The 24,567-nt window shown below is 39.8% G+C and overlaps 1 protein-coding gene across 2 annotated transcripts; it reads right to left on the minus strand.

The window, feature by feature from the left end:
• Positions 1-553: 553 nt before the first annotated feature.
• Positions 554-17,855, minus strand: LOC121262339 (ran-binding protein M homolog). 2 transcript variants are annotated; one of them, XM_041164776.1, is made up of 11 exons: positions 17,711-17,855; positions 17,235-17,622; positions 15,816-15,962; positions 15,550-15,635; positions 10,082-10,128; positions 3,887-3,963; positions 3,028-3,190; positions 2,387-2,455; positions 1,495-1,554; positions 1,078-1,164; positions 554-972 (listed from the first exon to the last, which is right to left on the minus strand). In XM_041164776.1, the coding sequence occupies exons 2-11, from the start codon at positions 17,615-17,617 to the stop codon at positions 700-702; spliced, it is 1,392 nt and encodes a 463-aa protein (XP_041020710.1). In that variant the 5' UTR covers positions 17,618-17,622; positions 17,711-17,855; the 3' UTR covers positions 554-699. The 2 variants fall into 2 exon arrangements, with proteins under 2 accessions (XP_041020710.1, XP_041020711.1); XM_041164777.1 differs by having other exon boundaries at positions 10,082-10,126; positions 15,548-15,635; positions 17,235-17,795.
• Positions 17,856-24,567: the final 6,712 nt, after the last annotated feature.

Raw genomic sequence — 24,567 nt, forward strand, 5'->3', positions numbered from 1 at the left:
TTAAATCTCAAAAAAAAATAATATTAAAAAATTTATTATGATAATATTTTATTCAACTTTTTAACTTTAATCTCATCTCATCTCATCTCATCTCTGAAAACAAACGAGCCCTTAGGGCACACAAATACGTTTCGAAGGAAGAAGCGATATGACGTGCTGGCTCCTGATGTTTCTGCAGAGGAAGAGGTGCTGGGCGTGGGAGTAACGCCACCATCTTTCCATTGTGCGTGTCATTTGGGTTCGGGGTCTAAAGGATTAGTGTACGAGGATATTTTTTCAAGAAAGATTTTAAGTTAGGCATTTCGTCTAGGAATAGCAAGAAAAGTAAAAGTCTTACCCACTCATTTGCAATCAGATGGCACCTTCAAGAAGTTAAATTGACGAGTGATTATATGAAACGTCTTCCACATAATCTAAAAATTTCCATACTGAATCTACCATTCAATTCAATTCAATTCAAACTTTTTCATTCAAAGGTAAAAGTTGGGGGGGTGGTGGGGGTCGCGTTACATGTAGAGAACATCCCATTCCTCCCAAGGAGTGAAGCATTATTGCGAATCAGCCAAGTAGCAAGGGAGCATCTATACAGTATACCATAACCTAAAACCAATGCGTTCGCTTGCAGCAGCTTAGGCAACTTTTGCTATCAAGGGGAAGATGGAGAGGTGTGACCAACGCATCAGCTAGCACTTAACCTTCTTAGTTCTTACCGATGTCGAGTTCTCTGTGCAAATGGAAAGCTTCACCTTGATCCCCATTTAAGGACCTTCTCTCCAAGCAACAAGCAGTTAGCTGCCTGAGTAGCCTCTCAAGACATGACTGCAAGCAAGCGTGTGAGTCTTTCAAATTGGGATTCGTTGACAAGATCATGGCATTAACCGTGTCAGCCACGACTTCTCGCTGCGACTCTTCAAGCAGATATCCAACTGATGACTTCTGTGGTTGTTCATATGCTAACAAGGCAACACAATCCTAGATAGAGAGTGAGTTACAGTTATTATTTAGCTCAAAATGCAGCAGTAGTATTTCCTCCTTGCAAAGGGTTTTATTATGCTCCGCAAACGATTTCTTTCATACCTGAACAAGATCCTCAAAACCGGCCAACCCAAAAAACTTTACCAGTTCAATTCTTCCATACTTCACAGCTTCCTCCAGTGCCCCAACCTACTTGTCAAATACAGGTTTTCAAACTATGAATAAATAGTTGATTAATTATACTCAGTCAAAGGATACGAGTACAGTTAATTAATCAGATTAAAGGGAGAGAAAGATGAGAACAGATGGCACAGTGCAGTTTCTGCAGAAGAACATAGACCAAGATCTATGTTTTTGTTCATTAAAATTAGTTCACTTATGACAAGGGACTTTTGAATGGGTAACTTGTGTTCATTTCTTTGGAACAAACAAAAACCTTCTACAATTGAAGTAGCTTGGCTTTCTGTGTGTATAAAGCATATTGTAAGAAAATTCAATAGGGCTAAGAAGAGAACATACACGAACCAATTCAATGAACTTTTGACAGTGAAGAAGAAAGCAGGTAGCTGATTTATCATCCTGCAAATAGCACAACCGATTTATCTTCACTTTTCAGGGACATAAAAGATAATAATTTTGGCAAAAAGGTCCGCTATGTAATCTGATCATGCGAAGACATCAGTATAGTTCCTTTTCCTGATTTGCTTTCCTCATCCCAAGCTCCCATGCTCTTCCCACCCCCAACCCTCTCTCCTTTTCTCTTCATGCATATCTCTTTTGCTATAGCTGTTAAAGTAACAGGTACATTATAGCCTCAACCACCCTTGCCCAGAAAAAAATTTGAGAAAAAAAGGAAAAGAAATAAACAAATGGATTTTTTAACCACAAGCACTACAAAGGTCCAACTGCACCTCCAGACTTAGCAGACCCGAGAAAATGTTGGATGTCTGGACTGCATTCATAATGTAAACATATGATATGAGTCTACTCCACCAAAAGAAAGTTTGACTGGCCAACCAAAACCAGACCACAGGCTTAGTAGTTCATCTTAATGTCCCCAAGTTATAGAAAAATTCTACTCATCATCCTTACACCACACACCACACATGGTTTTTTTTATTTTTTTATTTTTTCCCTTATCAAATGTGTGGTATATAGATAATGAGTAGAAGAACACAATTAGTTTAGTAGGAATAAAACAAAAATAAAAAATAAAACATGTGGTGTGTGTAGGATGATGTGTATAGCAAAGCCCTCTATAATATATCTCTGAAACCCAATTTTATCTGTTCCAGCCACATCCCAACGGAAGTGGCCAGCAAATGCTTCCAAGTAAATACAGAAATATTAACAAATATACTTTAAAAAAAAAAAAAAACTGCAAAAGCATCTCACAGAAACTTGAGTCCACCTGAACAATCTGGGGATACCAGTCATGAAGTTTACCAAGTGCAGAATCAATCTCCCCACTCTTTATTAGCTTCATCCAGTAAAAATAGGTTAGCAATTTGCAGAAGCAAATAAAAGCGAAAACACCAGTGCTTGAATATAAAGCAGTACGATGATAATAAGCAACAATCAGCATTTCTTTAAGTTTGAAGGGAAATGATTACTTAAACTTCAGTTCACACATCCAGGAAAGGATTAGGGAATCTCCACAGCTAAGTGATCATGGGTCAACGTTTTATGTATATTGGAATTACTTCTTGCACCCAATAGGATAAATAGGTCCATTAAATTAATTTTGGTGATCAAACTAAAAGTTCAGGTACCTCATAGAAAAAAGGAGTGTTTATTTCAAATGGAAAAAAATAAGTGCTCCCTCAAACAAAAGCCACCTAATTATTCAAGAGCCAAAATTGTTACTCCACAAATGCATTGCAAATACGGTAAGAGTCTATCACACATAGTTGAATCTACTCAACTTCCCATCTCAAGATTTAAGAGTAATCCAAGAAGAAGAAGAAGCACTGCACCCATATGCTTCCTATTACTGATTTGTCAACCAGAAGTCCGTATGAACATATTGATCGTCTATCTAAAATATCATACCTTTCGAAGAGTCTTTCTCTGGTTTAATGCATAAACGATGTCCTGCTCATTAAAGCCATTCTCTTGAGCCATATACACAGGAGGCACAGTAGTTTTACTAGCTACGTCAAATGAATTGAGTGTATCTTCATAGCCATAAAAAAGTAAGTAGGAGCGAACAATTCTGTTTCATATAAAAGTCAACTAGTTATTAAAGAATGGTAGTCATAGATGAAAAGAATGGTAGTCATAGATGAAATAACAGTAATATGATGGCTTCCCGGAGCACATGGGAATATATATGTTTCTAAGACGTAGTTCTCAGCAATAAACAACACTAACGGATTTGTATTCATTTGGCAGCGAATTGGCAGGAAAGCCAATGTAAAGTTGTGTAGCCATTAGCCAATATTCTACAGTCCACTGTAAGGTAGACCACAATGCGTTGAATTAAATTTACTAGGACCATGACTATATGAGCCATTGATTTGATTTTGCTTTGCAACTTCGCTGGATTTGGTCTCCAAATGTTACCTTTGACAAATTAAGCATTTTAAGAGGAAAAAAAAAAAAAGAGGGTGACAATGTACTGAACAAAATTTAGAGAGATGGTGGAGAAAATGCTTTTCTTAATCCAATTCCATGTAATTGCATTTTCCCTAAATTTAGGGAGGCAGAGATTTCAGTTTAATAACCATTACCATAAATCAAAAGTCAAGCTCTATAGAAAGACAAGCTTAGATGGTAAGATAAACTTCTAGCTCTATCAACATAAATCAGACCACTCCATACATGTCATCTATATCAGAAGAACCTTGCAAGGTATACCACAAAGCATAACACGTCTTGGTTAAATAAGATTTATCTGATATCATCTTACCCATAACTGACGTTTGGTGGCAAAGATATCTTTTCAATAGTTGCTTGTTGCTTCATTCTCTCTTGTGTTTCAAAATCCTAATCAAATGATACGAATGTGAAAACAAAAAATTAATAAACACAACATCAATAATTCCAGAAAAAATTATCAAGTGATTTCTGAGTTCAAAAGGACAGAAAGAATGGTACAAACATTTTTTATCTATCCTCTTAGTTTCAATTCACTAACTATAATCCACTTAGTTGCTTTCATCTTACAGGAGTAACCTTTCTGTCCAAATGCTTGAAGTCACTCCATTAATAGTGGACATCTTAGCAATACTTGGGTGTGTTCAAGTGTGCACGCTTACTAAAAGTTATTGCACATTACTTTTTTTTTTTTTTTTTTATAAGTAATAAGATATTTTATTGATCAGAAAGTAGGCATAGCCCAGGTAAACTGGAAGTATACATGTGAATCCACCTATTTAGGAACTAGAAACAGTTACAAGGAAGTCGTGGAAGCTGAGACCATTCAAATCTAGAGCGATGGCCCACATAAATTAAGTCTTCCAAAAAAAACTCCTAAACTCTTCCAAGGATCGTTCATGATACTCAAAATGTCTATTGTTTTTTTCACACCAAATGCACCAAAGAATACATAAAGGAGCCATCTTCTACACAGCTGCTATCTGTGATGTCCCGGTAATCCCTCTCCAACTTGCTAGGAGTTCCACCACCCTTCCCGGCATTACCCATGCAATTCCCATTCTGCTGAAGAAGTAATTCCAGATATCTCATGCAAACTCACAACGTAAGAGTAGATGGTCCACCGATTCACCACTATTTCTAGACATACAGCACCATTCTGTGATAATAAAACCACGTCTTCTAAGATTAACAAGAGTCAGAATCTTCCCTAAGACTGCTGTCCAGACAAAGAAAGCAACCTTTGTAGGTGCTTTACTCCTCCAAATGTTCTTCCAAGGAAAATTTTGCCAATGTTGCATGGTAGTTGATTCATAGAAGGAGCGTACAGAAAACCCTTTCCTAGAGGGTCTCCATTCCATCTTATCTTCATTTGTGACAGCAATAGCAGCGTTATACAGCAGGTTAAGAAACTCCACCAGCTCCGCCACTTCCCAATCATGTGCATCTCGAGTAAGGCTAATGTTCCATTCTTGTGTGCCATGAGTTATAACCAGCAAGTAAGCCACCATAGCTTCTTTGTCCCATGCAATTCTAAATATAGTGGGATAAGCCTCCTTCAACTCCGTGTCTCCCACCTACACATCATACCAAAAGCTGATCCTATTGTCATTCCCCAAACACAGCCGAGCATGACTAACAAAGGAGCACAACCTTTCCGAATGTACTTCCATAACCCCACACCATATGCCCCCTCCCCTCTCTAGAACACCCCCCCCCCCCCCCCCCCCCCCCCCCCCCCCCCCGCGGGTGGGCCTTCAGGGGCACTTCCATACTTCATGTCGATCATCCCTTTCCACAAAGCTCCCCTCTCATTATTATAGCGCCACAACCATTTTCCCAATAGAGCCTTATTAAAGGCCCTCATGTTACGAACCCCAAATCCTCCATCTCTCAAGGGAGTACACACCTTATCCAACCCCACTAGGTGAAATTTAAACTCATCTCCTAGTCCACACCACAGGAAGTCACGTTAAAGTTTCTCTATTCTATTTGCAATGCTGGCGGGGAGAGGAAATAGAGTGGGAAGGTTGGATAGAGTGCTTTTAATAAGAGTGATCCGCTCCCCTTTAGTTAAATACAACATTTTCCACACAGCCAACCTACGCTCTATTTTCTCTAACACCTCCTCCCAAATTGTCTTAACTTTAAAAGAAGCTCCCAACGGAAGACTGAGATACTTCAATGGAAACGAAGAAACTACACATCCCAATATGTTTGCCAACCCCCTAATGTTACTTACCTCACCCACCGCAACAATCCCCGTCTTAGCAAGATTAATCTTCAACCCGGATACCGCTTCAAAACAAAGTAAGATAGCCTTCAAAGATTGTACATGTCCTACATTTGCCTCACAAAACAGCAATGTGTCATCCGCAAACAAAAGGTAGGAAATAATGATGGAACCATGATTAGTAGCTCCTGCTGAAAATCCTGAAAAAAAATCCCCCCTCTACCGCAGCCGACACCATTCTACTTAGAGCCTCCATTACTATGACGAATAAAAGGGGTGATAATGGATCCCCTTGTCTTAGTCCCTCGAACTATTAAAGAAGCCCACAGGGTCACCATTTACCAATACCGAGAAGCGGGTCGTTGACACACAATGCCTAATCCACGTCCTCCATCTTTCCCCAAACCCACATCTATTCAACATAGAGAGCAAAAAATCCCAATTAACATGATCACAGGCCTTCTCCATATCTAATTTGCATAAGATACATGGCTCTCCCGGCTTGATTCTGCTGTCCAAACACTCATTCGCTATAAGAACCGAATCCAAGATTTGTCTCCCTCTCACGAAGGCATTTTGAGACGTTGAGATAATCTTGTCCATAATCGTGCTCATCCTATTAGCAAGACTTTGGAAAGTATCTTGTACATGCTGCCCACTAGGCTAATAGGCCTAAAACCTTGTACCTCTATTGCACCCGCCTTTTGAGGGACTAGTGCAATAAAAGTTGCATTTAAGCTCTTCTCGAATTTGCCAAAATTGTAAAATTCCTGAAAAACCAGCATGACATCCTCTCTTACCACCTCCCAACAAGTCTGAAAAAATGCCATAGTAAAACCATTTGGTCCCGGAGCTTTATCTTTGTTCATTTTTCTGATTACCAGTTGAACCTCTTCCTCTTCAAATGGTCTCTCCAACCAATCCATACTACTTTGGTCAATGGACTCAAAAACTAGTCCATCTAAAGTAGGCCTCCAAGCATGAGGTTCCGACAGCAAATGTTCAAAATGTCCAGCCACATGATCCTTTATCTCCGCTTGGTCTGTAGATGAGTCTCCATCAATGTTCATGGACTCAATAGTATTAAACCTCCTGTGTGAGTTCACAACTCGATGAAAAAACTTTGTGCACTAGTCCCCTCCCTAAGCCACGGCCCACAATGCCCTCAACTTTTGTCGCTACGAAATTTCCTCCATTAGGATCAACCTTTCTAGTTCAGAAACCACATGCTCTTTTCGGTTATGCCCATCTCCTACACCCCCAAGCTTTGTAACTTTTGGAATAAACTCTTCTTTTGTATAGTTACATCACCAAATACTTGCTCGTTCCATGTCTTCAATTCCTTCTTCAAAGCCTTTAATTTTCCAGCCAAGACATTGCTAGGAGTGCCTTGGAGTTTAAATGAATTCCACCATTGTCTAATCAAATCCACAAACCCCTCTGTTTTTAGTCACATATTCTCAAACTTAAAAGGCCTTATACCCCCTTGAATACCTCCACAGTCCAACATAACAGGGAAGTGATCCGAGCATATCCTTGGAAGTCTTTTTTGACATAAATCTGGAAATTGCAGCTCCTAAGAAGGAGATATGAGAAATCTGTCCAATCTTGACCAGCTTTGATTATTAGCCCAAGTATATTCACCTCCCATCAACGGTATGTCCATAAGGCCCAAGTCAAATATTAGATCCGAAAATTCCACCATAGCATGGTTGTGCCCCTCCCCTGATCTTTCACTAGGAAACCTTGTCACGATAAAATCTCCCCCAATACACCAAGGTACGTCCCACCAAGTACATAGGAGAACAAGTTCATCCCAAAGTAGCCGCCTCTCACAATCCAAGTTGGGGCCATACAACCCTCCAAAGGCCCATAGAAAACCATCATCTGTATTTTTGAAAGAACACCCCACCAAAAATTCTCCCACAAACTCCTCAATGTTTTCCACAACCCTCTTGTCCCACATGACCAAAATTCCACCCAAGGCCCCTTTCTAGTGATGATCTTCAGTTTTGTTTCTTGTAGACAAATAATATCCATCTTCCATTGTCTTAAGAGAGATCTTATACGGAGGCGTTTGTTGATCTCGTTCAACCCCTAATATTCCAAATCAATATTTTGTGCTTCATTTAACAACTAATCCAGCCCTCCCCTTATTTCTTCCATGACTTGTACTCCCCTCCTTTTCGTCATAATTAATGGACCAGGTCAGCCTCTTCAACTCCCTTTCTCTTTTTTACCCTACTCCATTTTGGCCTGCCTCAATGGCTATTATCAGTGCCTTAATCTGATCCTCATAGCCCTCACACAAAATCCCCATACAACTCTAAAGTTCCTCCACCTTTTTCTGAACCCAATCAGAGAAGAGAGTAGGAGGAATCATACTTATTGGTGTAGGATCCTCTCCTGGAGACTCCATCCCTCTGCTGAGTGTTTACATGGCTCAAACAGGATCAAAGATCCTTCCCCTTCTATCTCCCCCTCTTCCAACACACCCTCATACTCCAACACAGCAAGTTCTAACTCCCTCTCTCCTTCCTTTCACCCATCGTAGGCCATTTCTTCCACCACAGTGCTGTTGTAAACTTGGTCCGAGGATGACGGCGAGTTTTGCGGCAGCCCAGGTCTCGCTGACATGATCTGTGGCAGCCCACAGGGTGGCGCCCATCCCTGTGCAGCTCCCTCTCTTGTTGGACTCAACTCCAGGCCTTCGGCGTCTGCACTGGGCTTCACAAAATCCCCCTCTGCCACTACCAGCGTCAGAGATGCCCCCACCGGACCACCACCAGCATCACAGCTGACCGTCACCCAGTTCTGTTCCAGGTCCGGCCCAAGAACCTTCACCGGGGCAAAGGTTTCGAGCTATTCCTTCAAACCCAAGACGTGTTGAGGCCCAATGCACAGACCCTTCTCCTTCCAGATTTTGCATGGGCTTTTGCTCAGGCCTAACCCAACTGCCTTCATCTTCCCCTTCAACTTAGCATCTCCTAAAGGCCCTTGTTGGCTCTTGTTTAGCTTCACGGGCTGAGACCCCTTGTAAATTAGATCCTCCTTAAGGCCACAGCCCACTCCCGAGCCCAGGCCAACCCCATTTTGCTCCTCTGCGCACTGTATCAACCAATTTATTTTTCCTTGCATTTCCTCTATCTGGCTTTTCAACTCAAGTAAAACATGGTACTACCTTTCTTCAAATAGTACGACATCAATACTGCCACCTTCCTCCCTCGCCTGTGCAATCACAGAGACGGCAACACTCCTTTGTAAGCCTACCATTCCTTTCGAGCTTGCCACTGTGTCAAAACTAGCTCCACTCCTGGGTTGCAAAGCCTCCCTATATGTCTGAGATAGCGGTTGTTGTTGCGTTGTCATCATCGTACGTGGTGGCCTATTCGCAGCACCACCCACACCCCCAACCTCCTTAGAGCCTCCACTATCTTCCTCCATCCCCTCCCTTCCCTATCTTCTGGTATGAAGATGGCACCAGCACCATAAAGCAGCCTTTAAAGTTAGATCTTTTTTGTGCAATGTATCCCCTAACTCCTTCCCTGTAAATGGAATAAAACTCCTTCCTCCCTATCTTCAGACAATCCTCCATGGCTTTTGAGAACCAACATGGCGTTCCTACCCCCAAACGTATCTCATTCACCCCTTTCCAACCTCTCTCAATTATAAGCACATATTTTCCTTCCCTTACTACCTCGAAAGCCTTAGCTTCACCCACCACAAGTTTCAAAGGATCCATTGTCCACAGAGATGAGTGTGAAAACCCCCCAACCAAACAATACTCGGGCTTTCAAACAATCACTAACACAATCGAAATACAAGTTCATGCAAAAAAAAAAATGTATGAGAACGAAAGTGTACGGAGCGGTTTTTCTCTCTCCTAACACTCTAACACCTTGACGATGAAAGATATATTGATATTAACTAATTAAAACCTCATTGCACATTACTGAGAGGAGAGGAATTGGGGGAAAATTTAGAAATGAAATAAATGGAAAGCCGCTTACCTCAAAGGGAGGGGCTAAAATGGTGCTGTTACTATAATGTAGTGGATATATTAGAAATACTCGGGTGTATTCAAGTGTGCATGTGGAGCTCTAAGCTGAGGTGTAAGTGTGGTTTGCATGTATATTATTAGACTATCTCACATTCTTCAGCCTAGGTAATCACCCAATACAGTAGCTGAGAATAAAAACCAGGACAAAAAAGCAAAGTTGACCCACATACAGCCTGTAAACAAAAAGAAGCATAAGGAGGAGAACTATATCTTGCCTTAACATCAAAAGCAAATGACTTCTGCCCAAAATTGACCTGAACCTGGAAAATTCAATCATATACACGGCTGAAAAGTCAATGTGCACTATGATAAAATGAACAGTAAATTTGACCGCCATGCAATGACTATAAGTGTAATTACTGTGCAATGACTAATAGAACAACTAGTAAGTGCAACAAGACTTCGGGAGGGGTGATTTAGTATTCTTCACAAATGCAAAAAAGAAGCTTCTGATTTCTAATTTGTTTCTCACAAAATAACAAATGAAAGCTCAGAACATTCACATTAGCAGGATCGGTGTGGGGCACATTGGAAAACAAATTCTTCAAAAGTTTAGCTAATTTAGTCAAAGAAAAAACCTCCCCCTCTATTTTAGCCATCCATATTTCCAGAACATCATACATCTCACTATTTACTCTTTTCCTATTCCATTCAAATAGTATTTTTTATTCTTTCTTTATCATGCTTATTCACCTCTATCATGCTTCTCCCACCCAATGTGGGAATTAGTGGGACATCACAAAGAGCATTTTGGAGAATGTAGGTTACTTAAGACTACAGAATAAAGTTTATCAAACATAAAAGCTTGATAGTATTTTTTACTGATCTAAATGGACTCATAGGGAAGCACAAGCGTGCGGAACTTTTTCAGCAGCTTCAACCAAGTAATCGTACTTTCTTCAAGCAGAAGGTTTTAATGGGCTAATCAATTGGAGTTCTTCAATTGCTCCCTCAGTAGATAGATAGTTTTTCAGAGCAACTCATGACTGAGAGGTTGATGCCTTCATGGAGTTATTTTTGCACTCACAAGATTATGTATTGAAGGTGCATATAAGATTCTTTGGGCCCATTCCAAGGAAGTGAAGCTCACTGTTTGAACGTTCTAGAAGTTGTTATACCCTCAGAATATCTTGGAGAAGGATTTGGACAGCCAAGGTGTGATATCCCATACAATAAGGATAAAGATAGGAAGTGTATGGGATCTCACATTGCTTAGGAAGGACAAGTTCTTGCTCTTTATAATTTTTCAATGGGACTCCAATTGTATCATTGACTAGTTTTTTTAAAGATAGGCCCTATGGTTCGGGCCTTCCATTGGGACGTTACACAAGGTGCCTTTGAGAGCAGTTCTTCTTCTTCTTCTTCTTCTTCTTCTTCTTTTTTGTGTAGACAACCTCCTTAAGAAGACCCTCAGCATGGATAATCTAAGGAACATCATATCCTTGTGACAGATTGGTGATGTATGTACAGGAAAAAAAAAAAAAAAAAGGAAATCTATTGATCACCTTCTACTTCATTGGGAGATCATCAGTGCCTTGCAGAATGACTTTTTTTATCTAGTTAGGTTACCTTCAAAGCCCAAAAGGTTAGTATACCTATTTGCTAATTGGAGATGGCTATACGTATTAAGCCCAAAAGGTTAGTAGTAAGGGCGAACTTGTGTACATGTGCCCCATGCAACAGGTTCGATTCCCCCTGGGATCAAACTGCGATTTAAGTGGGAGGTCATGGCAATGGGTTGTTGTGCTAGTCTCTCCTTAGGTTACATGGGTGAGTCCTAAGGGCTCTGCTATGGGGTGGTTCCCCATCGTAAAAAATATATATATATGACAGCCCACAATTACAAATTGTAGTAGTGTAAGATGGTCAAAGAAAGCGTAAAACACATCATGGCTCATACTTCAAAAGGACCAGTCAAAAATACAATTGGAAGGCTCATGTTCCATCAAAGGTGGCTTTCTTTGTATGGACAGCTGCAATAGGGAATATTCAAACAATAGATAACTTGAGAAAGTGTGGAATGATTGTTTTGGATTGGTGCTTTATGTGTAGAAAAGACACGGAATCAATCATTCATTTATTTCATTCATTTATTTCCACATTGTGATGTGGCTAATGTGTTGTGGGATGGTCTGTTTAGAAGAGTTGGACTGATCTGGGTTATGCCAAAAGCAATGGTCGATTTACTAGCAAGTTGGACCAGTCTTCATACTTGCTCCCAAGTGGCAGCTGCATGGAAGATGATTCCTTAGTGTTTTTTTTTTTTTTTTTATAAGTAAACAAGATGATTCCTTTGTGTATTATGTGGTTCATTTGGTTGGAAAGGAATGAAAGATATTTTAATAATAGGGAACGCAATGTAGATGAACTCTGGAATTTTTTTTTTTTTATAGGTAAAAAAAAGTATTATTGATCCACGTAAATAGGCAAAGCCGGAATACACAGGAAGTCTACAAAAAAGAGCCTAATTACAAACTACGTGCTACTGATAGTAGCGTACAAAACATTAAGACTCGCTCCATCCCATACAATAGAAGAGGCCCAAAGCAACAAAGTATGAAAGAAGAAGTCCCTAAAACTATCCGGAGAGCATTCCCTATCCTCAAAACAACAGTCATTTCTTTCGTTCAATGTGCACCACATTAAACATAAAGGTACCATCTTCCATGCATTAGCGATTTGGCAATTGCCCCTACCATCTTTCATACTTTGCACCTTCTAGGCCTCTCAGAGACTCTTTTAAAGGTCTTGTGCACAGAGAGGGAAGACACTAATGATTCTTCTTTTGATGGGAGGGTCTCGTACGGAGGTTCCTCCTATGGGTCAGAATTTCAACTAGTGTGCAAGGAGCTAGGGGCTCGTGTGCAGCTAACTGACCCGTGTGAACTCGGGGAAGTGCCTCGTCCTCTATGTTCGTTGCCACCAGCAACTCCTTGGGATGATTTGCAAACTGATTGGCTCCTTCAGAAGGTTAACGATATGCGTCATTTCTTAGGTATGACCTATGAGGGTTATGAGGACCAGTTGCAAGCTCTCTTCATCGCAATAAAGGCAAGCCAACCTCAGCTAGACAGATCCGCAATTAAGAAGGATAGGAAGCTTAAGAGACTTGCCTACTCCATTAACAATGATGCACGGGAGGGTAGTGCGAGCAAGGGGCGTCACAAGGATAGGGTGAATCTTGGCAATCCATGAAGCCCAAGATTCTATCAGAATGTTCGTGGCTTGAATGACCCGAACAAGCGCCTAAAAGTGAAGAATTTATTACAGGATTGGAAGAAGGACGTTATTTGTTTGTAGGAGACGAACTAAAGTTTATTGATAGGCACATCATTAGAAGTTTGTGGAATTGCTCTTATGCAGGATGGACCTCCCTCGCTTCTAAGGGTGCTTCAGGGGGTATCCTGGTGTTGTGGGATAAGAGAGTAGTTAATCTTGTGAAGGATTGCATCAGGGATCATTCGGTAGCATGTGTTTTCTCGAATGTGGATGATGGTTTTAATTGGGGTTTTGCAAGTGTTTATGGGCCGAATGACGACAGTAGAAAAAACTTCTCTGGGATGAGATGGCTGGCCTTTGTAGTTGGTGGGATCTTCCGTGGTGTATCGGGGGTGATTTCAACATCACTCAGTTTCCGAGCGAGCGATCGGGGGACTCTAGCACAGGTTCAGCGATGGCTGATTTCTCAGCTCTCCTTTTTGAGTTAGACTTGGTGGATCTCCCTCTAGCAAGGGGGATTTCACTTGTTCAAACGGAAGGGCCTGGTCGAGATTGGATAGGTTCAAAATTTTTTATAAGTTCTTTACTTAGCTGGTTTTCTTTTGTATGGAAGTTTTAGTATGTAACTAGGTGTTTCTTTTGTATACTTTATGTATACATGGGCTTCATCTATTACATTTTGAAGAATAAAATTTTTACTTATAAAAAAAAATACAATTGGAGTCCCTTGGAATCATTATAAAGGGCAAGAACTCCTATCCTTTAGTCAATGTGGAATCTCATTCACCATCCTCTTATACTTTATCATTTGTAACGAACCAAAGAAAGCTCAAGCGACGCCTAGGATTACACTCCAAAAGACTAGTCAAGCTTATAATTGAATCCTCTTGGAATCATTATAAAAGGCAAAAACTTCTTTCTCATGGGAAATATGGGATCCCATTCATTGCCCTCTTATACTCAATATGGGGGTATTACAATGGTCCTTACTTGTTTAGTAGTGCATTTGGAATGAAAGGAATGATAGAAATTTTGAGAGTCGCGAACAGACGATAAAGTTTAATACCTTATTCCGCTGGGAGCTTCTATAGACTTCAATGGATGGTTTTTCCATGACTGCCTTTACTATTTCTCTGTTTCTAGTTAGGTGTTCCTCTTGTATACTTCCTATTTATTTGGGTTATGCTTTTATGTTTTTCAATAAAGTCTTCAATTACTTATATAAAGATAGAAACTTTCTTCAAGTCAGCGAAAAATGGCCGAGCAATGGGAAGAAAATCTATAGGCAAACTCATTTATACAGGGTGTATAGAAAAGGTTCACCTTCAGCGTAAAAACTAAAGTTCCTGAGAACAATAAAGTATAAGAAAGAGGAATATGGATACTGCCACATGTAGCCCCCGACCAAACTGAAATCTTGGGTAAGTGGTTTTGGGGTCAAGATCTAGTGCTCCACACCATCGTAAGTTTGATTATTACCTACACACTACCAATTAGAGAGATCCACACACCTCATCAAAATTTCATTGCTACAAAGTCCGAGTTAATGCAAACCAATACTTTTTTCAATAAGTAATGCAGTTTTATTAAAAGCACAGGGTACAAGCGAAGCGCACAGGAAGCATACAAAAGGAAATGTACAACTAGCTAGAAGAAGAAAAAGGGGAAAATTCTTTGAAATCTAAGAACCTAGAGAGTTGGGAGCTATTATGAGCAGCCATCAAAACATAGAGTGTTGACCACAATTGTTTTTAACTTTATCACTGTCCTCTCTCAATCTTCAAAAGTTCAAAAATTGTGTTCTTGCCGAATACACCAAATTAAACATGGGGAAACCAGAAACTTTTTGAGTTTCTATGATTTTCAAAATGATGATACCAACATGCCAACAACTCTACCACTTGTTATGACATAACCCACTCAATCCAAAAATTTTGAAAGATTCAATAACTAAATTCACCATATTCTGTCTTCTTCTAGGTTTTAGGAAGATTCCATCATAGATAGTATTTAAGTTATCGACATGAAGTTCTGTCAAGAGTAGATTTCTTGTTCATTTGCTTAAATGTGGAAGTGATCCTAGTTAGGCACTTACATGCCATGGATGGAAACCTCTAACTTAAAAAAACTAATTAATTCTATATCTTTGAAAAAAGAGCTAAGTGGCTAGATAACTGATTTATGATGTTGACAGCAATAGTTTCTTTTTTTCTTTTCTTCTTTTATAGGTAAACACGCACAAAGCATAAATATGCCATCCATGCAAAAGAAGTTAAAAAGACTCCATTTTTAGATTATAAAACACCATAAATAATTCATCTCCGCTGGAAGAGCAAAAGTTCCAGATTCAGATTGCTATCTGCACTATCTTAATCTTGCATTAAAAAACACAAGAAACTAACTTTTTACAATAGAGTAATGACAGAAGATGCATAAGGATTTTCAAGAAATTGTACAACATACTCCTCATTTTGGCTGTGAACAGCAATGGTTGGAAATAAGGGACCCTTCATGTCCTTGTACACTGCTCCTACTACGGCCCCATTTTTACTGGAGATAATGAAGAGAGCACATATAACAATTAGAACCCTTTAGCAATAGGAGACCATGAGCCAAAGTAGATTCAATGATACTTCCATCTTTTTCCAAGTGAAATGTTGACATAAGAATGTATAAAGCTTCATTGATTCCAACAACAAATAAGCTGAAGGTTGCAGGCAAATGTCTCACGTGAAAAAGAATTCCTGTGAAGCATAATTAATTCCAGCGCCAACTATGTCACTAGCTGTGTAGGTTGGGCCAAAAGTCTCTCCCTTTCCTTGTCCACGATAAAGCATTCCATCATCCCCATGGTATCCACAACTATTTGCCTCCCACCTACCGCATAGACAATAAATGAATAAATACAATCAGGCATGGCTGTATAACTATAACTAACAAGGCATGCTAATCTAGCCCAACAGTTTTCAAAGCTGTGTAAAATGGCACAACCAAGGGCTGCATACCAGACTATGGTTCTCATTTATTTTTTCCACGTATGCAGTGGCCAGTGGTGACCTCCTCAAAGGCCACGGCAGCTTTGAACATGTAATTCACTAACCAATGCAATACGCTAGAATGATGTTGTTTCTAAAGGACCTACCAAAGATTTGCCTGTCTGTGCAGGTTTAAATTGCCGGCCCTGCCACAAAAGTTAGTGTATTACTTTTGTTGGTTTTTGTTTCCTTTGCATAACTACTTTTGGTGGTATTTCTTTGTAAATACTATGGGATATGACTTGACTCGACCTGCAGGCTACAAGGTTCTAGTCTCCACTTAGGAGGAATCTGTTTTTGTTATCTATAGGTGTTCAATTATGGTTCCAATATGTCAATGGTGCATGAAAGGAGAGCAATGGTGGAAGCTTTGAAGATATTGAGCGGTCAATGGATGAGCTTAGAAATTTCTTTTTTAATACTATATTCCATCAGACTTTTGTAATAGATTTTTGTGGTATGAAGTTGCATGAATTTCTTGTATCACTAAATCATCAAGCATAGGTGATGCTCTTGTATATGTCCCGTGTACTCGGGTTATTGCCTATCCTATCATCCAAAAAATTTTGTTTACTGACAAAAAAAAAAAGTGTTCGATTATGGGTCTTGTCCAATTTATTCCTATTTGCAACGAGCATGCGTACAGTTTTGTTATTAGTTTACGTAGGGATACCTAATTCAGAAGTGTTACATCTGCTTCTACAGTATTGTAGAGGTATAACAAGCTGTTGTTTACACTTGCAACATTAAGATTCGTTCAAGTGAACTCCTACGAGGCCTTGGTGAGATTGAAGGGCTTCTTATCACTTCTTTAAACCCGTATTTTAGGGGCCGACATCGTCGTAAGAACATGCCTGAACCCCGAGTTTGTTATCCCAAATATACAGATAACCATTAAGCAATGATTATAATCCTCTATCCCAGTGCGAAGCAATTCATTTGCAAATTCCTTTACTTCAGTTGAACTGAGTTCTAAGTTTTAAGCCCTAGGTTATAGTAATTTGGAACCCAAAATAAGGCTAAAACCCCAACTTGAATTACATTTAGAGGAAAAATTTTCAGAAACCAAGCAGAAACCCTAATTCAAACGAAGAAAAAAAAAATCTTTACTCACCCGGGCTGCCTCCGCATCTTGAAAGTATCAGTTGTGAAGCCTATGGCGATCTGGCCTTTGGCCCCAGCGTCCTTCACGAAAATCTCAAAATAGTAGACGAGTCGCTTGACCGGAGCCGGGTTGTTAGCCTGAACGACCCCAACGTCGTGGCCGTGTAGGTTGACGCCCGTGTACTTTACGGAAAGCTTATCAGTGGACACGAGCAGGAACCCCCCGGAGCTGTTGATGGTGTTGAGTTCGCTGGGTAGCTGCTCCTCCGTGTCCTCCAAATGCGTCGCTCTGCTCGCGCCGAGACGCGCCAGCTCCAAGAAATACCAGCCCAGATCTTGATTGTGAATGTTGGTACCGTTACTGTCACTGTTGGCGCTGCTATTGTTGGTCATTTCTTCTGAATTAAACAGAAATCCCAGAATTCAATAAGTTTTCATTGGAGATGGAGATGGAGATGGAAATGGAATTTTGAGGGATTTACTTACGAAAGAGAGATGGATTTTTTTGGCTTCGCTTTGTCAAGGAGAAGGAAGAATCTTCTTTTTATTCACTGTTTTTGAGTGCGCATTCAGTTTGTGCATAACGCGGATGATCATACCAAAGGGAAAGCTTCTACTTCTCTGCGGTGATGATCATACCAAAGGGAAGCTCCTGCATCTGTCTGATTATGCCACGTCGATATTTTTTTTGTTTGGTAAATGATGGCGTGGCAAGATCGACATGCTCACCAATACCACTTTTTAAATTCTTTATGGATTTTATTTTTCTCTCCTGTTACATGAGCCACCATACAGGTATCCCAAAAATATTTGTATGTGGAAGCACATGATCATATCCACATTGTCTCGAACGCAAATCGTGGTACCGTAGAGAGAGTAGGGCATAATATATATCTTAATGAAATATAAATTTATTTATTTATTCACTTTAATCGATCTTATATATTCATTTATATTACAGTATATTTTCAGTAAAAAACAAAAAAGAATTACTGGATCTAAGTTGATCAGTCTATTAAAAATGACATATATGCCTATGGGTTTACATCTAATAAAAAAACATTGGATGTGTTTTACAGAGTAAGTGAACACAGAGAAAGGATTGTAGTAAATAAATCGATTGTTCTCGTCTCTTAACATTTAAATGCTAAGATATCCAATAATCATTCAATTTGTTAAAATATAGAGAGTTTTGGAGAATAATTTGTATAATTTTTTGTGTGTGTATGTCAAGGCTAAAACAGTCCTTTCAGAAACTTCTAGCTCACACGCATATAAGCTCAAAGAATTTGGTGCAGTCACGTAACAAAATGCACTGCATGTGATGTACCTCTTGTAACAAACCGCACTACCTTTAGGTCTAGAATATTCTAGCCTCTGTAAAATCTGTTAGTCTGTTAGCACACGCCTATAAAGGCATCTTTTTGTAAACATGCTTGATGCAATAGTAAAATATAGAAAACAGTTTACACAACATGGTATCAAGAGCCTTAAAGGACTAACATCCATGGTTGCCCCCTCCGATTTCTCTTCTCCCACCCTACCTCACCCAAATTTCTCCCATACCATCTCTGTTAAACTCATACTCGAGAATTACCTGTTATGGAACGTACAATTAGTTCCCTACCTTCGTGGCCAGTGACTTTACAAGTACGTTGATGGCTCTTGCCCTTCCTCAAAACCAGAGCTCGATGACTCTACCCCAAATCTTGCTTATGATGTATGGCTTCAGCATGATCAATTGGTCATGTCTGCTCTCATTTCCTCCCTCTCTGAACCTCTTATTGCCCAGGTGGTTGGTTGTGAAATTGCTAGAGCTGTGTGGCTCTCTCTTGAGTCTACTTACGCTTCCATCTCTCAAGCCCGCCTCATTTAAGCTCAATTACAACTTACTTCTTTAAAGAAAGGGGTTGACTCAATACTTTCGTCGAGCTAAAACATTGGTTGATACCATGGCAGCTGTAGGTCGTCCTCTTCCACCTACAGAATTTGTGCCATATATTCTTGCTAGCCTTGGTAATGAGTACGATGCACTCGTCTCATCGGTAACCACTCGACTCGAACCTATTTCACCTGATGAATTACTTGGTCATCTTCTAGCTCACGAAGCTCGCATGCTCCATCACTCCAATGCACACATATTCAACATTGATGTCTCAGCTCACTTCATTGCTAAGTTTCCTCCTGCTCAATGTAGCAGAGGATCTAATGGAGGTCGAAATAATTTTCGCAGCCGTAGTGGTGGCTGTCATAACTCTCACCATGGTCGTGGTTCCTTCTCAGTTAACAATGGCAATAATTTCTCAACACCCACTAACAGCTCTTTGATATGCCAGGTTTGTAACCGACAAGGTCACTTTACTCTTACTTGCCTTTATCTGTTCAACCAAGCTTACACAGCGGCACCCCCAGCCATCGTTAATTTCTCCTATTCCACCTACACTGCTAATGAGAGCTGGTATCCAAATACTGTGGCTACCAACCATATTATTAGTGATTTGGCTAAATTGAATATGCATGTTACTGAGTATCACGGCGATGAACAGCTCCGAGTTGGTGATGGCTCCATTGTACCCATTTTTCACACTGGTTCAACCTCTTTTTCCTTTCCCAACTCCACTTTTCTTCTCAATAAAATTCTCTGTGTTTCTTCTTTCCAGAAAAATCTTATTTATGTCCGGAAATTTTGTGCTGATAATAATGTATTTTTTCAATTTTTCTCTAACTATTTTTGTATTAAGGACTGCAACCCGAGGACAACAAATAACGGACTCTACTCATTCTTCCCACCATCTGCACCTCTATCAGCTCAGACTAGCTCTCTCTCCATCCCATTATGGCACTCTCGACTAGGCCATCTCTCTATTAAGCTAGTTCGATCTATCCTTCATCAACATAATTTGCAATATGACCCTTCTATGTTACCATTTTTTTGTGATGCATGTACTGAGGCAAAATCCCATAAAGTCCCAACTCACACACAGCCAAACAGATCTCCTGAACCATTTTATCTTATTTTCTCAAATTTATAAGGACTTTCACCACATGTATATCATGATGGACATAAATTTTACATTAGTCTTGTGGATGAATTTTCTCGTTACACATGGTTATTTCCTCTCAAAACTAAGTCACAAGCATTTAATATAGTTGTTAAGTTCAAAGCTCAAGTAGAACTTTAAAACTCAAAACTCATGTGGCAAAACTCATCATGTTACATGCCCACACACATACTCAAAATGGCATCATCGAAAGGAAACATCGCCACATCATAACCACCGGGTTAGCTCTTATTACACATGCCTCCATCCCTCTCATTTTTTGGCCTTATGCATTCTGTCATGCCGTCTACTTAATTAATCTCTTACCATCTCCATCACTCAACAATTCCTCCCCCATCTACTTCTCCATCACAAGCATCCAAATTATAAGGATTTATGCATTTTTAGTACTAGGTGTTGGCCATTAACTAATCACTACGACACTCATAAGTTCTCTTATAGATTGGTTTCATGTGTGTTTCTTGGCCTTAGTCTTGGCCATAAGGGCTTCATCTGCTATCACATACAAACAGGTCGGTCCTATATCTCAAAAGATGTCAAATTTAATGAACAAAAATTTCTTTTTGCAAACCTACCCATGGCCAAGCCCAATCTGTTGCCTACTCACGTGGCCTTACCCATGTTTAACTTAATTCTCCCACTGATCTCTTCACCCTCTTCTACCTCTATTCAAGGACCACCTCCTACTTCCTCTCCATCTCCATCATTAATTTCACCGAGTCCTTCTCAGTCTGGTTCTCAGCAACATGCACACTCAATGGTGACTTGATCACAGACCAACATCCTATGTCCTCAAAAATTTACTAATGGCATGGTACGATGGCCCCTTCCTCGTGCTCACTTCACTAAAACTGATTCCATCCTTGAGTCACCTTCCAGCTTCACTGTTGCATAGAAAAATCCCGAATGGCACGAGGCAATGGCCAAGGAGTTTAATTCACTCCTTGCCAATCACACTTGGCCTTTGGTTCCATCATCCTAAGCCACCAACACGGTTACCTACAAGTGGATTTTTCGAACTAAACGACTTGTCGATGGCTCAATCGAGCATAGGAGAGCACGACTCATCGCTAAGGGATTTCTTAAATAGTCTAGTATCGACTTTGAAGAAACCTTTAGTCCAGTGGTAAAGGCCACAATAGTTCAACTTGTCCTTGCTCTAGCAATTTCTCAACAGTGCCCCATTCGACAATATGATGTGCAAAACGCATTCTTGCATGGTCCTCTCACCGAATCTGTCTTCATGACCCAACCACCTGGATTCTCTCATCCCCAATTTCCGTCTCATGTGTGCAGGTTACATAAAGCCATCTAGGGCCTTCACCAGTCACCTTGTGCATGGTATTCTCGGTTGAGTAGCCACTTGGTTGATCTTGGTTTTATAATCTCTTCAGCAGACCCGTTGCTATTTTTACGCATGTTTGGCTCCATCACAACTTTTGTGTTGGTTTATGTTGATGATTTGTTGATCATGAGCTCCTCACCTCTATGTATCTCTGATCTCGTTTTTGCACTGAAGACTGACTTCCCTATAACTTATCTCGGCAGCTTGCATTTCTTCCTGGGCATATAAGCAACGTTCAACTCCAACGGGTTACTTCTCACTCAGCAAAAGTATACTACTGACTCGCTTCATAAAACAAGCATGCACTTAGCAAAACTTGTGAAATCAACAATGGTCACCTCGGACAAGCTCAGTGCATTCACTAAGAATTTATTTCAAGACCCCACATTATATCGTAGCATGGTTGGTTCGTTGCAATACCTATCATTTACACGACCGAATATCGTTTTTACAGTCAGCAAGGTATGCCAATTTATGCATGCCCCTTGTGAACCTCGCTGGCAAGCTGTTAAGTATATCTTGAGATACCTTAAGCCAACAAACCTCGGTTTGCAGCTTTCCCCCTCATGTTGTTCCAACATCACTCCTTTTTCTGACGCCGATTGGGCTGGATGCCCTGACGACAGGAGTTTAACCAGTGGCTTCTGCATCTTTTTTGGAGCTAACTTAATCTCTTGGTCTTTAAAGAAGCAGCCAACCTTCACTCGTTCCTCCACCAAGGCTGAATTTAAAGCTATTACAAACGCTACTGCCGAAGTCATTTGGCTGCAACACCTTTGTCGAGATCTTGGTGTCAATCTTAATCGTGCTCCTTTGATATATTGTAATAATATGGGAGCGACTTACCTCTCATCAAATCCAGATTTTCATGCATGAACAAAGCACGTTAAGATTGATTTTCATTTTGTTCGTGATCAAGTTCTAAATAAATCGCTGAAAGTAGCATTCATTTCTAGAAAAGATCAATTTGCATACATACTTACCAAACCACTCTTAGCAGCATGATTTACAGCACTGTGTTCAAGTTTTCGCCTTCAACATCTGCAGCTTGGCTTGAGGGGGGATGTCAAGGCTAAAGCAGTCCTTGTAGAAACTTCCAACTCACACACATATGAGCTCAAAGAATCTGGTGCAGTCATGTAACAAAATGCACTACATGTGTTGTACCTCTTGTAACAAACCGCACCACCTTTAGGTTTAAAATATTCTAGCCTCAGTAAAATCTGTTAGTCTATTAGCACACGCCTATAAAGGCATCTTTTGTAAACATTCTTGATACAATAGTGAAATATAGAAACAATTTACACAACAGTGTAAAACAATAAGGCCTATATATAGTTGAATATGACCAAAGTAAATAAGGCAAAACAAGGAAGAAATATTCTAACCTAGAGTAATTACATGAAACTAAGAATATTACCATAACATTCTAAGAATATTAGGTAATATGCTAAATCTAAGATATGTATATAGATATATATATGAGTAATTCTACATACAACCATGAAGTACGTAAACGTCGCGTAATCGTTTTGAAAAAGAATGGGGTCCACTATTAAAAAATTACTTTTTTCATGTGGGTCTCATGTTTTATTCCTTTTTTTAAAGCGATTATGCGACAGTTGCACAATTCATGGTTGTAAATATATTTGTTCTATATATACACATAGTAACATCCCCTCAAATTCTTGGTGGCAAAACCAACTGGAGTTTGGAAACAAGATCACCAAGCCCACCAAGTGAATGTGATTTCATAAAAATATCAAAAAGATTATCTTCAAAAGGGACTAAGTGTACCTGTAGGACACCGTGATGAAGATGATGGTGGATGATGTGACAATCAATCTCAATATGTTTGGTATGCTTGTGGAACACATCATTATGTGCAATCTATATTGCATTATGATTGTCACAATGAATAGGAGAACTGGTTGCTTTAGGAACACTCATATCTGTTAGAAGCCAGCATAACCACAAAAGTTCAAATGTCGTATCAACGAGGGCACGATACTCAGTCTCAATGCTAGAACAAGCAACAACTGTCTGTTAGAGAAGTGTCAAGTAAGAAATAGTAACTAGTGGTGGAGCGACAATCAGTGGGATTAACAACCCAATTTGCATCAGAATAGGCCTGTAGCTTAAGAGATGAGTGTGAGGAGAAGTGTAGACCATTAAACAAAGTGCCCTTAATATAGTGTAAAATTCAAAGAACAACAACAAAATGGGTAGATCGAGGCGTACTCGTTAATTGACTGGCCAGATGAACAAGACATGAAATGACAGGCTAGGTAACAGTAAGATAAATGAGATTGCCAACTAACAGTTGATAGAGTGTTGCATCTGAAAGTGGGAACCATCAATGGCCAGGAGTTTGGTATTATACTCAAGTGGACTAGTGGCTATCTTGTTGTATGTCAAACTAGTTTTGGAAAGTAAATCATAAGTATACTTGGCTTAAGTGAGATAATAACTGTCCGAACTCGAATTAACTTCAAGGCCGAGAAAGTAGTTAATGTGTCCCAAATCCTTCATCTCAAAATTCTTATTAAGAAAATTTGAAAATCTCGAATACCAACAATATCATCACTAGTAATAATCATATCATCCACATAGAAGAGAAGAAGGATATTACCTACACCAGTAGTATGAAGAAAGAGGGCAGAATTATATGAGCTAGAAAAAAAAAAGCCTTGTTGAGAAACCATTGACCGAAATCTATCGAACCAAGCCTGACGAGGCTATTTGAGCCCATAAAGAGCTCTAAAAAGATGATAAATTTTATATGGATGATATTCATAGCCAAGTGGAGGCTGCATCTAAACTTTTTCAATATGATCACTATTGAGGAATTTGTTTTTAACAGCCATTTGAAAGAGTTTCCAAAGCCGAACAGCAGCAATTCAAGTAAAGATCTAATAGAGGTAAGTCTTGCAATA

The sequence above is a fragment of the Juglans microcarpa x Juglans regia genome, chromosome 4S, assembly GCF_004785595.1.
Source record: "Juglans microcarpa x Juglans regia isolate MS1-56 chromosome 4S, Jm3101_v1.0, whole genome shotgun sequence".
NCBI lineage: Eukaryota > Viridiplantae > Streptophyta > Magnoliopsida > Fagales > Juglandaceae > Juglans > Juglans microcarpa x Juglans regia.

Excerpts from the sequence above, each read along its gene's own strand:
- LOC121262339 (XM_041164776.1), bottom strand. The coding sequence starts at position 17,617 with ATGACCAACAATAGCAGCGCCAACAGTGACAGTAACGGTACCAACATT. Across the intron at positions 3,964-10,081 it reads CATTTGCTTTTGATGTTAAG|GATTTTGAAACACAAGAGAG; the intron begins GCAAGATATAGT and ends TCATTTGATTAG. Across the intron at positions 1,165-1,494 it reads AGTTCATTGAATTGGTTCGT|GTTGGGGCACTGGAGGAAGC; the intron begins GTATGTTCTCTT and ends TTTGACAAGTAG.